This window comes from Macaca fascicularis, chromosome 19 (genome assembly GCF_037993035.2).
Source record: "Macaca fascicularis isolate 582-1 chromosome 19, T2T-MFA8v1.1".
NCBI lineage: Eukaryota > Metazoa > Chordata > Mammalia > Primates > Cercopithecidae > Macaca > Macaca fascicularis.
Genome location: NC_088393.1, coordinates 46,400,990 through 46,416,932, shown reverse-complemented (window position 1 = coordinate 46,416,932; position 15,943 = coordinate 46,400,990). Strand labels below are relative to the sequence as shown.

General features: G+C 51.2%; 2 protein-coding genes across 4 annotated transcripts in view; both read left to right on the top strand.

The window, feature by feature from the left end:
- Positions 1 to 15,943, top strand: part of LRFN1 (leucine rich repeat and fibronectin type III domain containing 1) — a 37,602-nt gene that overhangs the window by 721 nt on the left and 20,938 nt on the right. The window lies entirely within an intron of this gene.
- Positions 352 to 14,681, top strand: GMFG (glia maturation factor gamma). Of its 3 annotated transcripts, XM_065536618.1 has the most exons (8): positions 352 to 460; positions 749 to 902; positions 7,248 to 7,344; positions 7,468 to 7,517; positions 9,529 to 9,578; positions 13,383 to 13,465; positions 13,979 to 14,052; positions 14,495 to 14,681. In XM_065536618.1, the coding sequence occupies exons 2-8, from the start codon at positions 900 to 902 to the stop codon at positions 14,564 to 14,566; spliced, it is 429 nt and encodes a 142-aa protein (XP_065392690.1). In that variant the 5' UTR covers positions 352 to 460; positions 749 to 899; the 3' UTR covers positions 14,567 to 14,681. The 3 variants fall into 3 exon arrangements, with proteins under 3 accessions (XP_065392690.1, XP_065392691.1, XP_005589229.1); XM_065536619.1 differs by lacking the exon at positions 749 to 902; XM_005589172.4 differs by lacking the exons at positions 352 to 460; positions 749 to 902 and adding an exon at positions 6,769 to 6,816.

The following is a 15,943-nucleotide window of genomic DNA, read 5'->3' as shown; positions in this document are numbered from 1 at the left end:
GCCCCTGGCCCCGCCCCGACGGGGGCCGCCGCGCGCCGGCATTAGCTCACGCCCGGGTGACGAACGGCGCGCCAGCCAACGGGCGGCGAGGGCAGCCCGAAGGGCGGGAGGTGTGAGCCGAGTAAGGCGGGGTCCCGGCGAGGAGAGGAGCGACGGTGGTGGAACGGGACCCAAGAGGCCCGCCCCCTCCTCGGCGGGATTGGTCGGACGTGGGGGTGACGGGCAGTCGGTCAGGCCTGGGGTTTGGGGCTGGGGGGCGGGGAGGGGGCGGGGCGCGCGCGGCGTTGCCTAGGGTAACGGGCCCGGCGGAGCCTGGGATTGGGCCTCCAGGCCCGCAGGGGGCAGGCTAGCGCGCGTCCACCCCAGCTGCCCTGAGCGAAGTCGCAGTTCCCGATTCAGACGTTCCAGGCCTCCTCTTCCCCGCCCCTTGGGTGGCCCGCCCCACCCAACGCTGTCCCCGGTAGGCGTCTGCACTCGGGCTTTGGGGGGCTCGGCTTTCTCATCGCGCTGTTCTGAGCCTGCCGCTTGCTCTCTCCGATGGGAATGGCGAGGCGAGATCTAGCCGTTAGGGTGGGAAGAGAATGCACAGAAAGCGCTCGGGATCAAGGAGGCCGCCAATAAACGGGAGTTGTTGCTATGACTTTGGTTGTGATCTGGGCGTTCCACAAACTGTCTTGGGTCTGGGTGAACTAATCAGAGGGATCTGTGTTCAGAAGGCTCTCGGTGACAGAGATCTGGCTTGTTACAGGCACTCAGAGAGCCAGTCGGGGTCGAGGGTCGAGTTGAAGACAGGGAGGGGTGAGGAACGAGCAGAGGCCAGTTGTTTGGCCACTTGAGAGAGTTTGGACTTGTCCCGAGGGCACTAGGGAGCCCTGAAGGGCTTCAAGCCGGGGAGGATCATGGTGAGTCGGGGGTTTTGGAGAGCTGTCTCTCTGGCTTATACTTGGAGGGCGGATTGGAGGGAATGAAACGGGGTCAGGAGTCCAGGAAGACAGCTGGGGGAGGAGTTGGGGAAGAAAGAGGGGGGTTTGCACAAGGGAGGGACTGTGGGGAGGGAAGGAGGTGCAGGTGGGAGGGACGCCCTGGAGGCAGAGCAAACGGGCCCTGAAACTGGCTGGCCATGGAGTGGAAGGGGGAGAAAAGTTTAGAACCAGGCCCTCTGGCCGGGAGATTGGGCCCCAGAGGAGAAGCAGGTTGGGAAGATACTAAGCCCAATGTGGATGCCTAGCAGCGAGGTCCAGGAGGTACACAAACCCCGGGTCTGGAGCTTAAGAGAGAAATTGAGGCTGGAGACCAAGATTTAAGAATCGTCAAAGATGGTAATTGAGGCTGTGGGAGTTAGGGGTCTAGCGCGGGGAGGGTGTGAAGGATCATTGGAGACAGGGAATGAACAGAACTCTGAAACGGAGAGGCAGGATTTGAGCAAAGGAATTGACACTGTCGATGAATATTGAAAAGGGCAGCCAGAGAGAGGAAGACCAGGACAGTGTGGCATAGACGCTTTGAGGAAAGGCCATTTCACCAGGGTGGGGCCATGTCACAAACCCCATCCACTACCTCCTGCATTTAAGCAACAGCCTTCACACTGTATAAAATGATTGTGCTTGATAACTGCTGGTTCATTAATTCATTCAATAATATTTCTTGCCGGGCGCGGTGGCTCACGCCTGTAATCCCAGCACTTTGGGAGGCCGAGGCGGGCGGATCACAAGGTCAGGAGATCGAGACCACGGTGAAACCCCGTCTCTACTAAAAATACAAAAAATTAGCCGGGCGCGGTGGTGGGCACCTGTAGTCCCAGCTACTCAGGAGGCTGAGGCTGGAGAATGGCGTAAACCCAGGAGGTGGAGCTTGCAGTGAGCCGAGATCGCGCCACTGCACTCCAGCCTGGGCCACAGAGCGAGACTCCGTCTCAAAAAAAAAAAAAAAAAAAAAAAAAAAAAAAAAAATTTCTTGAGTATCCAATATGTGCCAGGCTCTGCTTAAGGTGCTAAAAATACAACGGTAGGATGAGTGCGGTGACTCATACCTGTAATCCCAGCATTATGGGAGGCCAAGGAAGGTGGATCACTTGAGGTCAGGAGTTCGAGACCAGCCTGACCAACATGACGTGAAACCCTGTCTCTACTAAAAATACAAAATTAGCGGAGCGTGGTGGCGCATGCCTGTAGTCCCAGCTAGTTGGGAGGCTGAGGCAGGAGAATTGCTTGAACCCCGAGTGGCGGAGGTTGTAGTGAGCCAAGATCATGCCATTGCACTCCAGCCTGGGCAACAACAGTGAAACTCCATCTCAAAAAAAAAAAAAAAAAAAAAACCAACAAAAAACCAAAAAAAAAAATGTATATTCTAGTTCCTGGGGACACAAACAATAAGGAAATACAGTGTTACTTTGTGTTACTTTCCAAGGAGAAAAAGCAGTGGCCGGGCATGGTGACTCACACCTGTAATCTCAGCACTTTGGGAGGCTGAGGCCAGTGGATCACTTGAGGCCAGGAGTTTGAGACCAGCCTGGCCAAAGTGGCAAAACCCTGTCTCTACTAAAAATGCCAAAAATTAACTGGGCATAGTGGCACGTGCCTGTAGTCCCAGCTACTCAGGAGGGTGAGGCAGGAGAATCACTTGAACCCAGGAGGTGGAGGTTGCAATAAGCAGAGATTTGCCATTGCACTGTAGCCCAGGTGACAGACTATGTCTGTAAATAAACAAACAAATAAATAAACAACAAGAAAGCAGCTAAGAGAATGGAGTGATGCAGCCAGAGTTAATTTACATGGGGAAAGGCGTCTTTCATTAGGTGAGACTGAAACAGAAATCTGAAGGAATGAAGGAGAAAGAGGGGGTTCCGGAAAGAGAAAACAGCAAGCGCAAAGGCCATGTGGTAGGATCATTCACAGAACCACAAAGAGGCCAGCATTGCTGGAGTGGAGTGAGCAAAAAGAGGGCCAATGAAGGGCAAGGTCCAAGAGGCAATGGGGTAGGGGTGGTGACAGGTAACTTAGTATTTTTGTCATTGTTGGGGGGGGGGTGTGTGTGTATGTGTGTGTGTGTGTGTGTGTGTGTGTGGCAGGGTCTCACTCTGTTGCCCAGGCTGGACTGTAGTGGTGCGATCGTGGCTAACTACAACCTCAGCTCACTGCAACCCCTGCCTCCTGGGTTCAAGCGATTCTCCTGCCTCAGCCACTGGAGTAGCTGGAACTACAGCCATATGCCATCACCCCTGGCTAGGTTTTGTATTTTCAGTAGTAATGGGGTTTCAACATGTTGCCCAGGCTGGTCTCGAACTCCTGGACTCAAGTGATCTGCCCACCTCAGCCTCCCAAAGTGTTGAGATTACAGGCATGAGCCAACACACCCAGCCTGCTGTTTGTTTTTTAGAGACAGGATCTCACTCTGTCATCTGGGCTGGAGTGCAGTGGTGCAGTCTAGCTCACTGCAGCCTCAAACTCCTGGACTCAAGTGATCTTCCCAACCTTAGCCTCACAAGTAGCTGGTACTTGGGATTACAGACACATGCCACCATGCCCGGCTACTTTTAAAATTTTTTTGTAGAGACACGGTCTTGCTATGTTGCCCAGGCTGGTCTTGAACTCCTGGTCTCAAGCAATTCTCTTGCCTTGGCCTCCCAAAGTGCTGGGATTACAGGCATGAGCCATTGTGTCTGGCCCATGGGAGGGTTCCAGACCAGCCTGGCCAACATGGTAAAACCCTGTCTCTACTAAAAATACAAAAATATGGCTAGGCGCCGTAGCTCATGCCTGTAATCCCAGCACTTTGGGAAGCTGAGGCAGGCAGATCACGAGGTCAGGAGTTCAAGACTAGCCTGACCAACATGATGAAACCCCATCTCTACTAGAAATACAAAAATTAGCTGGTTGTGGTGGCATGCACCTGTAATCCCAGCTACTCATGAGGCTGAGGCAGGAGAACTGCTTGAACCCGGGAGGCAGAGGTTGCAGTGAGCCAAGATTGTGCCACTGCACTCCAGCCTGGGCGACAGAGAGAGACTCCATCTCAAGGAAAAAAAAAAAAAAAAAGCTGGCTGCGGTGGCTCATGCCTGTAATCCCAGCTACTTGGGAGGCTGAGGTGAGAGAATCGGTTGAACCCAGGAGGTGGAGGTTGCAGTGAGCTGAAATGGTGCCACTGTACTCCAGCCTGGGTGACAGAGCGAGACCCCTGTCTCAAAAAAAAAAAAAAAAAAAAAAAAAAAAAGGAAAAGAAAAGAAAGAGAACCAGTGTGGTGTCGTGAAGATGATGTTTCAGGGAACAGGGAGTGATGGGCTGTGTCAGATGTGGCTAAGGAGGACTGAGGTGTGACCATTAGATCCAGCACTGTGGAGTGCGTGGGTGACCTTGACAAGGGCATGTCAGCCGAGAGGAGTATGGGGGAAAGGCTGGTTGGAGAAGGCAGAAGAGGAAACTGGGAGGAGAAATTGGAGGCAGCAATGTAGATGATTCTTTTGAGAAATCTTGCGGAAAAGGGAAGGAAATGAGTGAGCAGCAGCTGGACAGGAGATAAGGTTTTATGTTTTTAAAAGTGGAAGAGGCCAGACTCAGTGGCTCATGCCTGTAATCCCTGCACATTGAGAGGCTGAGGCAGGAGGATCGCTTGAGGCCAGGAGTTTGAGGCCAGTGCGGGCCACATAGTGAGATCCTGTCTCTATAAAAAGAAAAAATAAAATTGGCTAGGCATGGTGCTGCGTGCCTATAGTCCCAGCTATCTAGGAGGCCAAGGTGGGAAGGTGGCTTGAGCCGAGAAGTTGGAGGTTACAGTGAGCTATGATTGCACCACTGCACTCCAGCCTGGGTGACAGAATGAGACCCTGTCTCAAAAGAAAAAAAGAAAAGAAAAAAAAAATTAAGATGGAAGAAGTAACACTACATGGAGACTAAGCAGAAAGATCCAGGAGGCATGGGGATATTGGTGAGACAAGAGAGAGAGGGAGGATAGCTGCAGAGATGTAGGTAAAGGGGTAGAGTCCAGTGCAGGGTCTGGGGTTTGCCCACTGGAGGGAAGTGGGCCAGTCACAGTGGGCCTAGGAACCTGTGAAAATTCTCTTTTGTTTGCTTTTATTTTCTCACTGAAATACATATGGTTTTCGTGTGAACTACTTTCCTTTTATTTCTTCTTTATATGACAGTCAGGACATTATATTGATTTTTTTGAATTTATGTGTGTAAGTAGGTTATATTATCTAGGAATTTTATTTCAGGATGGGAAAAGGGGCAGTGCAAAAATACTCAATAAAAAAAATGGCCGGGCATGGTGGCTCACGGTGGCTCACAACTGGAGTCCCAGCACTTTGGGAGGCCGAAGCAGGTGGATCATTTGAGGTCAGGAGTTCGAGACCAACCTGGTCAACATGGTGAAACCCCATTTCTACTAAAAATACAGAAATTAGCCGGGCATAGTGGCACGTGCCTGTAGTCCCAGCTATTTGGGAGGCTGAGGCCAGAGAATGGCTTGAACCTGGGAGGCGGAGGTTGCAGTGAACTGAGATCGCACCACTGCACTCCATCCTGGGTGACAGAGTGAGACCCTGTCTCAAAAAAAAAAAAAAAAAAAAAGTGGGTACTGGTCTGACAGGATTGAGCTCCCTTGTTGCAGGGCCTCATAGGTCATTGCAAGGCTAGTGAGATTGAAAAAGTGCAGGAAAAAAGTCACCATTACCCAGGAAGTGTGGGGTTGCCCCTCTGGTCCCCATTTTGCCATTGACATAATGGGCATCAGTCTGACCAGCAAAAGACTGAACTCCCCTTTTCCAGCCCTGCAATTCAAATATCCCAGATGGGGGTCAATCCAGGAAGGCTGCCTGAAGGAGGGGAGGAGCAAAATAGTTCCTTTTAGTGTGTGTATATATATATTTTTTGAGATGGTGTCGTGCTCTGTCACCCAGGCTGGAGTGCAGTGGCATGATCTCAGCTCACTGCAAGCTCCGCCTCCTGGGTTCACGCCATTCTCCTGCCTCATCCTCCCCAGTAGCTGGGACTACAGGCACCCGCCACCACGCCCAGCTAATTTTTTTTGTATTTTTAGTAGAGATGGGGTTTCACCATGTTAGCCAGGATGGTCTCGATCTCCTGACCTCGTGATCTGCCCACCTTGGCCTCCCAAAGTGCTGGGATTACAGGTGTGAGCCACTGTGCCCAGCCCGTTTTTAGTATCTATTGTATCTGCCATGCTGACAGCTATGTGAAGCTATTTATTTTTATTTGTATTTATTGAGACAGAGTCTCACTCTGTTGCCCAGGCTAGAGTGCAATGACGTGATCTTGACTCACTGCAACCTCTGCTGCTTGGATTCAAGCGATTCTTGTGCCTCAGCCTCCTGAGTAGCTGGGATTACAGGCATGCACCACCAAGTCTGGCTAATATTTTGTATTTTTAGTAGAGACAGGGTTTCGCCATGTTGGCCAGGCTGGTCTCCAGCTCCTGACCTCAGGTGATCCGCCCGCCTTGGCCTCCCAAAGTGCTGGCATTACAGGTGTCAGCCACCGTGCCCGGCCCATGTGATGCTATTTCTATCCTTACCACAATCTCAAATCAGAGGGGTGAAGTTACTTAGCTAGAGTCACACAGCAAGGAAGCTTTTGAACCCTGGTCTGAGCAATTTCCTGACAGGTCCTGGCAGATGAGGGGAAGGAAGGAGGGGGAGGAGCCCTCTGTGACAGTTGTCCCAGAAAGGGCATAAACAGGATGTGGTGTTGCATGAAACCTTCCTCCTACTGCATAGCCTGCCCCCTCTGCAACCCCGGTCCCCACCCCTAGCAGACAGCGGAACTGAGAAAAGAAGAGGCCTGTGGACAGAACAACCATGGTCAGGGGACAGGGGTCCTATGGGAAGAGCTGGGGCTGGGGTTGGAGGACACCTGGGCGAAGGTCAGGCTACGGGATGGAGGTCATGGGCCGGGAAGGGGACACCACTGTGGCGAACAGCCTGGCTGGGAGGACAGAGAGACAGCGGCTCTGGGTTTAGGCCCAGGAAGTGGATCTCTGCATCTCCTTGAGTGTCCCCCAAGGGTCCCCGTGGAGAAGGCAGGAATCCAGCCCCTGCTCCGTGCCCCAAGCTGAGCGACCTGGTGAGGGGTACCTGCCCTGCGGGAAGGGTGCCTTTTCTCAGTGGTCACAAAGGCATCAGATGGGCCGGTGCAATGCTCCTCTTCATGAGTGGATGGAGAAACTGAGGTTTGGGGAAGGGGTGAGGGCTGAGGCCAGACCATCTCAGCTCTTCCTGGGTCCTTCTGGCAGTCTGACTCCCTGGTGGTGTGCGAGGTAGACCCAGAGCTAACAGAAAAGCTGAGGAAATTCCGCTTCCGGAAAGAGACAGACAATGCAGCCATCATAAGTGAGTGGCATCTTCCCTCATGGAAGGATGGGAGGGCGCTGGTGGGGGCAAATAAGGAGGGCTGGGCTCGTGTACCCTGTGGATCGGGGGAGTGTCTAATCCATGTGTGCCACACCTCCCCAGTGAAGGTGGACAAAGACCGGCAGATGGTGGTACTGGAGGAAGAATTTCAGGTGAGGGGCTGGGGTGGTTGGGACTGGGAGGTATGGGCTGGGACTGGGAGACCCAAGTGGTTGGAACTGATATGAAGAGCCTGGCATGGGGGGTAGAAAGACCTGGAGATCGGCTGAGCACGGTGGCTAACGCCTGTAATCCCAGCATTTTGGGAGGCCGAGGCGGGCAAATCACTTGAGGTCAGGAGTTCAAGACCGGCCTGGCCAACACGGTGAAACCCCATCTGTACTAAAAATATAAAAAGTTTGCTGGGCGTTGTGGCGTGCACCTGTAATCACAGCTACTTGGGAGGCCGAGGCAGGAGAATCACTGGAACCCAGGAAGTGGAGGCCGTAGTGAGTCGAGATTGTGCCACTACACTTCAGCCTGAGCCACAGAGCAAGACTCTGTCTTAGAAAACAAAAACAAAAACAAAAACAAAACCAAACCTGGAGATCAAGTTCTAGCTCACTCATGACCCCCAGCAAGAGAGTTTGCCTGTATGTGTCTCTATTTTCTCATCTGTGAAATGGGGAGAATAGTACTTACCTCATAGGCTTGTTTTTACATCCAGTGATTTAATTCTTGTAATGGGTTTAGAACAAGGCCTGGCACTTACTACATGCTCAATAAGGTGATGATGATCTTAATAATGATGATAATAATGCTTTATTGGCATTCAGATGAAAGAGTTTCCACAGAAAGTTAAAAAGCTAGCCGGGCGGGGTGGCTCATGCCTGTAATGCCAGCACTTTGGGAGGCTGAGGCAGGAGGATCACTTGAGCCCAGGAGTTTGAGACCAGCCTGGGCAACATGGTAACACCCTGACTCTACTAAAAATACAAAAATTAGCCAAGCACAGTGGTGTGCACCTGTGATCCCAGCTATTTAGGAGGCTGAGGTTGGAGGGTTGCTCGAGGCCGGGAGTTTGAGACCAACCTGGGCAACAAAGCAAGACCCCATCTCTACAAATAACAATAACAACAACAACAACAAACAAAGAAGAGGTAGACTTCACCCTCTGGTGGCCTCACTGTCTTTATCAATAACAAGAACGATAATAAGGCTTATTTCCCTAGAGTTGTGATGAGGATTTATAAGGGAATCCACGGAGACTGAGGGCTGGGGCTCTCTCAGGCCCTCTGAAAAGCAGTATAGTGAAGCAGTTATGATTTGAACACAGATTCAAATCTCAACTCTGCTACTTTCTATCTGTGCAATCTTGGGCAAATGGCTTAACACCTCTGGGCCTCAGTTTTCTCAGCTGTATAATGGGCATAATGATAGGACCTACCCCACAGACTTATGGGATAGTTCTATGAATTAATCCATGTGTGTTTCGTAGAACAGTGCCTTGGCACATGGTAAGTGCTCACCTAAAGGCAGTCATTTTTTTTTTCTTTTGACATGGAGTTTCGATCTTTTTTGCCCAGGCTAGAGTGCAATGGCACAATCTTGACTCACTGCAACCTCCGCCTCCTGGGTTCATGCAATTCTCCTGCCTCAGCCTCCCAGGTAGCTGGGATTACAGGTGCACGCCACCATGCCTGGCTAATTTTTTTTTTGAGATGGAGTCTCACTCTGTCTCCCAGGCTGGAGTACAGTGGCGCGATCTCGGCTCATTGCAACCTCCGCATCCCGAATTCAAGCAATTCTCCTGCCTCAGCTTCCCGAGTAGCTGGGACTACAAGTGCATGCCACCACACCTGGCTAATTTTCTGTATTTTTAGTGGAGACGGGGTTTCACTCTTTTAGCCAGGATGGTCTCAATGATTTCCTGATCTTGTGATCCACCCGCCTCGGCCTCCCAAAGTGCTGGGATTATAGGCATGAGCCACCTCGCCCAGCCACGCCTGGCTAATTTTGTATTTTTAGTAGAGATGGGGTTTCACCATGTTGGCCAGTCTGGTCTCTAACTCTTGGCCTCAGGTAATCTACCTGCCTCAGCCTCCCAAAGTGCTGAGATTTACAGGCGTGAGCCACTGCGCCCAGCCTCATTCTTTGTCTTTTCTTCTGTTTTCTTTGCCTCAGAACATTTCCCCAGAGGAGCTCAAAATGGAATTGCCTGAGAGACAGCCCAGGTATCCCGGGGGAAGAAAGGGTTGGATCAGGCCATGAGGGGAGGGTGATGTTGGAAGTACAGGCTAAGAATTCTTGAATTCCAGCCCTATTCATGGACTTAGAATCTCTGTGTTTGGCTGGGCAAGGCAGCTCATCCCTGTAATCCCAGCACTTTGGGAGATCGAGGAGGGCAGATCACTTGAGGTCAGGAGTTCAAGACCAGCCTGGCCAACACGGTGAAACCCTGTCTCTACTAAAAATACAAAAATTAGCTGGGTGTGGTGGCATGCGACTGTAATCCCAGTACTCAGGAGGCTGTGGCACGAGAATCACTTGAACTTGGGAGGCAGAGGTTGCAGTGAGCTGAGATCACCCCACTGCACTCCAGCCTGGCTGACACAGCGAGACTCCATCTCAAAAAAAAAAAAAAAAAAAAGAATCTCTGTGTTTGAGGCCAAGAGTTCATACTCTAGAACTTTTTGTTTGTATAGCAATATTTTGTTGCAGAATTTTGCACCGATAATTTATATGATACTGGTTTAGAGTCTGCCTTTTTTTTTTTTTTTTTTTGTACAAACTTTTTTGGGTTTTTGTTTCAACATTACGCTGACATCATTTTTAAAAAATGAAATTTTAGGCCGGGCGCGGTGGCTCAAGCCTGTAATCCCAGCACTTTGGGAGGCCGAGACGGGCGGATCACGAGGTCAGGAGATCGAGACCATCCTGGCTAACACGGTGAAACCCCGTCTCTACTAAAAAATACAAAAAACTAGCCGGGCGCAGTGGCGGGCGCCTGTAGTCCCAGGTACTCGGGAGGCTGAGGCAGGAGAATGGCGTGAACCCAGGAGGCGGAGCTTGCAGTGAGCTGAGATCCGGCCACTGCACTCCAGCCTGCGCGGCAGAGCGAGACTCCGTCTCACAAAAAAAAAAAAAAAAAAAAAAAAAAAAGAAATTTTGGCCAGGCACTGTGGCTCCCACCTGTAATCCCAGCACTTTGGGAGCCCGAAGTGAGTGGGAGGATCACCTAAGGTCAGGAGTTCGAGACTAACCTGGGCAACATAGCAAGACCTTGTCTCTATTTTTTTTTTTTTTGTTAGAGACGGAGTCTCGCTCTGTCGCCCAGGCTGGAGTGCAGTGGCGCGATCTCGGCTCACTGCAAACTCTGCCTCCCAGGTTCAAGCGATTCTCTGGCCTCAGCCTCCCGAGTAGCTGGGATTATAGGTGTCCACTACCATGCCCGGCTAATTTTTGTATTTTTAGTAGAGACAGGGTTTCACCATGTTGGCCAGGCTGGTCTTGAACTTCTAACCTCAGGTGATCCACCTGCCTTGGCCTCCCAAAGTGCTGGGATTAGAGGCGTGAGCCACCACACCTGGTGGAGGACCTTGTCTTTATTTAAAAAAAAAAAAAAGAAAAACATTAGCCAGGCATGGTGGCGTGTGCCTGTGGTTCCGGCTACTTGGGAGGCTGAAGTTGAGGATCACTTGAGTTCAGGAAGTTGAGGCTGCAAGTGAGCCAAGATAGCACTACTGCACTCCAGCCTGGGTGACAGAGCAAGACCCTGTCTCAAAAAAACAAAAAAAAGAAATTTTCCTTCTTTTTCAATGTTTGGGAACACTTTAGGTAGCAAATGAATTATTGTTATCATTATTATTTTATTAAAAAAATTTTTAGAGACAGGATCTCGCTGTGTCACCCAGACTATTGGGCAGTGCTGTGATCCTAGCTCACTATAGCCTCCAACTCCTGGGCTCAAGCCATCCTCCTGCCTCAGCCTCCCAAGCAACTGGGACTGCAGGCACCGCCACTGCACCCTGCTAAAGGAATGACTTGACTTTTAATGATTAAGTAGAATCCTGGGTGAAGTCACATGACCCTGGTGCTTTTTTTGGTGGAAGAGCTCTTTGACTATTTCTATGAAAACTGGTCTGTTAAGATTTTTCATCTTGACTGAATTCATTTGGGTCTCTAGGATTTTGATCCTCAATCCCAGGCTGTAGGACTCAACCAGGATCAGCTTCATGGGCATATGATAATTGCTCAGGGCCCCACACCCAGGAGGGGGCCTCACACATGGGGGTTAATGGTCACCTTCTTTATAGTTTTATCTGTGAATTTCTGTTTTGTATGAAGTCAGATGGGACAATGGACTTCACACAAATGTGCTGGGGTTTGGAGCTAGGTTCACAGGCAGTCCACCACCGGGCCGCCTCCCCAAACAGGTTCTCAGCCACCCACTCTCTGCACCCACCCAGTGACCACTGCTGTCCTTGGGCTTCCTGCTGGTGTGGGGAGGGTTGGGGTCCAGTAGGCACCCCTTGCTTGACAAGTTACAGGGTGTTCCTGTGAGCATCTGTGCTCTGCCTGCGCATATCCTCATGCCTGAGGGAGCACGACTTTAAATAGCAAATTAAAAAAGACTGGCTGAGTGCAGTGGCTCGCCCCTGTAATCTCAGCACTTTGGGAGTCTGAGGCGGGAGTACTGCTTGTGGCCAGAAGTTCGAGACCAGCCTGGGCAACATAACAAGACCCCCATTTCTACTAAAATTTTTTAAATAAAAGGCCAGGCACAGTAGCTCATGCCTGTAATCCTAGCACTTTGGGAGACTGAGGTGGGCAGATCACTTGAGCTCAGGAGTTTGAGACCAGCCTGGGCAACATGGTGAAACTCTGTCTCTGCAAAAAATACAGAAAAACATTAGCTGGACATGGTGGCACATGCCTGTAGTCCCAGCTACTTGGGAGGATGAGGCAGGAGGATCGCTTGAACCTGGGAGGTTGAGGCTGCAGTGAGCTGAGACCACGTCGCTGTACTCCATCCTGGGTGACAAAGTGAGACCCTGTCTCAAAAAAAAAAAAAAATTAGCTGGGCATGGTGGTGTGCACCTATAGTCCCAACTACTCTGGAGGCTGAGACAGGAGGATCACTTGAGCCCAGGAGTTCAAGACTGCAGTGAGCTAGGATTGCACCACTGCACTCCAGCCTGGGACAGAGTGAGGCCCTGTCTGTAATAATAGTAAAAAAAAGACCAGGTCAGTCTAGGGAGGGACTACAAAAGAAAGGAAAACAATTTTCCTGCTTCTTGAACAAGAAGCCCCACATTTTCATTTTACACCAGACTTGGCCGATTCTGTAGCCATCCCTGGTCACAGTGCACTGGGGTTCGAGTGCACTGGACAGTATTGAATAGGGGGTGAGCACTTACATGCTGGCATTCACTTTCCCAGGTTCAAATCTCTCCCCTATCCATAGAACCTTGGGCAAGTGAGTTTGGGCCTCAGTTTTTCCATCTGTACGATGGGGATATTAATAGCACCTATATTATAAAGTTATTGTGAGTCAAATAAGCACTATTATTATTATTACTATTTGAGACGTAGTTCCGCTGTTGTCACCCACGCTGGAGTGCAGTGGTGTGATCTCGGCTCACTACAACCTCTGCTTCCTGAGTTCAAACGATTCTCTTGCCTCAGCCTCCTGACTAGCTGGGATTACAGGCGCATGCCACCGCTCCCAGCTAATTTTTGTATTTTTAGTAGAGACGGGGTTTCAACATGTTGGCCAGGCTGGTCTCGAACTCCTGACCTCAGGTGATTCACCTGCCTCGGCCTCCCAAAGTGCTGGGATTATAGGCGTGAGCCCTGCGCCCGGCCCTATGATTATTTTTTAATCATTTGTTGTGTTTGAGGTCAGTACCCTGAGTCCCAGACATCAACCCTGGTTCTCAGACTCAGTCAACATTTCAAGGCTGTGGACTCAGGTAATGGATGTTGAGCCTGGGCTGCAGGCCAGAGTCCTGATTTTCAATTCCCTTTCATGGTAGGTTCGTGGTTTACAGCTACAAGTACGTGCATGACGATGGCCGAGTGTCCTACCCTTTGTGTTTCATCTTCTCCAGTCCTGTGGGTGAGACGCAACTCTACTCTTCTCAGGAGAGGGCCTTCGATTCTGTGTGTGTGTGTTTGTGTTTGTGTATGTAAATGTGTGAGTGCAGGTGTGTGCATGTGGGTGTGTGTGTGGCTGTGCGAATGTGTGCAGGCACCTGTGTTAATGTGTGAGCATGTGACAGCCTGTGTGTGACCGGGTAAGGATGTGTGTGTGTCGCATGCGTGATGTGGGAGGGCAGTGAAGTGGAGGTGGGGGCTCAGATTCACCAAGAGCCCACCCGTTCTCAGTCCTGGGGCCTAAGCCAACCCACCTTTTCCTTTTATCTACAAAGCCCCGTCTGGCCCCTAAATCATCTCCAGAGACCCTCAGAATAACTTGAAGCCCCCAAAGCCAACCTAGAAACTGACTACAGTGGGGGGACCTCCTTAGAAGAGCTCCTAGGACTCTTGGAAAACTGCAGGGCCTTCAGGACATTACAAGAGAACATGCCTGGGTCCCCACTCATGTGCCTTTCTCCTCTTTTTCACGCAGGCTGCAAGCCGGAACAACAGATGATGTATGCAGGGAGTAAGAACAGGCTGGTGCAGACAGCAGAGCTCACAAAGGTTCAGGCTGGGGCGGGGCTCCAGAGTGTTAGGGAGAGGTGGTGTGGGTCCTGGGTCTGAAGGAAGAGGGACTAGAGTCCTCATTGTCTCAGTTTTTTTTTTTTTTTTAAAGAACTGGGTCTGGCTCTGTCCCCCAGGCTGGAGTGCAGTGGTGCAACCTCGGCTCACTGCAGCCTCCTCCTCCCGGGTTCAAGCGATTCTCCTGCCTCAGCCTCCCAAGTAGCTAGGACTATAGGCGCCCACCACCACGACCGGCTAATTTTTGTATTTTTAGTAGAGTCAGGGTTTCACCATATTGGCCAGCCTGATCTCGAACTCCTGACCTTAAGTGATCCACCCACCTCAGCCTCCCAAAGTGCTCTCTTACAGGCGTAAGCCACCGCGCCCGGCCACTGTCTCAGTTCTTGAGTAGATCATAATGCCGAGACCTCTCTCTGCCCAGGTGTTTGAAATCCGCACCACCGATGACCTCACCGAGGCCTGGCTCCAAGAGAAGTTGTCTTTCTTTCGTTGAGTTCTGGGCTGGGGCCTGAATTCCTGATGTCTGAGTCCTCAAGGTGATTGGGGACTTGGACCCCTAGGACCTGAACAACCAAGACTTTAAATAAATTTAAAAATGCAAAAACTCAGAGATCCTCAGTTCGGACTCAGTATCTGCCTTTCATCTGGGCTCTAGCCGACGGTTCCTGCAGTACCAGACTTGGGCCAGCAGGGGGCGGGCTGACCTAGGGGAATGCGAGCTGGGTCCCGGAAGGGAAGGAGGATACCTGTTTCTTAGAAAGGGAAGGGCCTGAAGGATTTCCTTGGGGGTTGGGGGACGGATGGGCGAGGCCTGGGTCTCCTGGAGGTATTGGGGGAATATCTGGATCTACGGAGCGGTCACTTCCAAAGGGAACAAGGACCCCTGAGAATAAAGGAGGCAAAGTGCCCGTTTCCCCCCTGCGACTCCCGACCTCTTGGGGATAGGAGGCATCACTGAATGCGACTTTTCTCAGCTGAGCCCTTAGGTAGGAAGAATTTAAAGGCCGAAGAGGTTTGAACGTAATTGCTTCAGGATCTTAGGAGCTGCTGGCGGGTGGATGGTTTGTACGGTCAGGTAGGCCTGAGGACCCAGGGCTGGGGAAAATGAAGTCGATCCTGGGCCCTCAGTGGACCCCCAGGGGTGTGAGATTGAGGAGACAGGGAAGGGACACCTGCCCACATGTGAAGATTCTTCTTTTCTTTCTTCTGGCATCTGTGGACATCGAACTTTCTCAGGTTTTCTGTGTCTGTCTCTGAGGGACATTGATTAAGCACCCATGGTAGACCAGGCTCTGAGAATTCCGAGTTGGGCAGGTCTTCACAGAGACGAATCACACCCCTTCTGTCCCTCTGCTTCTCTTCCATGTTTCTAATTGTTCCCCTCTCTGTCCCCGGTTTCAGGGACGTGGGAACTCCCTCCTCCCACCCCTTTTCAGGTTCCCGGTAGAGAGGTGGCTGTTGTCATGGTAACAAAGACATAGTGACCTTGGGCCTGGGCCGCCCGTCCCCCACCCATGGCGTTCCCGGGGGTAGGGTCCAAAAAGCCCAGCTCCAAGCCCTCCCAGCTTTAAAACACCATCACCTTACTACCCCACTCTACCCTACCTCATGCCCACTCACCCCCAATCAGGGCAAGTCCTTTGCATGAGGGATTCGGGATACAATCACTCTACACTGGTTCATAGAGAAAATTCACCCTGCCCTAAATTCTCTGCAGGGTTGGGTTGAGCTTCTCTGCTCTCCACTAGTGCCCTTTTCCCTATCTCTCTTGTCCCTCCCTCTGATCACAGGCCTAGTCCCTGAAGGCAGGAGATGGAGGAGGAGGAGGAGGACTGGAGACAAGAAGGGTCATTCAATTAAATGGACAAGG

What these genes read in the sequence shown, in the direction of transcription:
- GMFG (XM_065536618.1), top strand. An exon ending in AGACAATGCAGCCATCATAA is followed by an intron (nt 7,345 to 7,467) that starts GTGAGTGGCATC and finishes ACACCTCCCCAG; the next exon opens with TGAAGGTGGACAAAGACCGG. An exon ending in AGACAGCAGAGCTCACAAAG is followed by an intron (nt 14,053 to 14,494) that starts GTTCAGGCTGGG and finishes CTCTCTGCCCAG; the next exon opens with GTGTTTGAAATCCGCACCAC.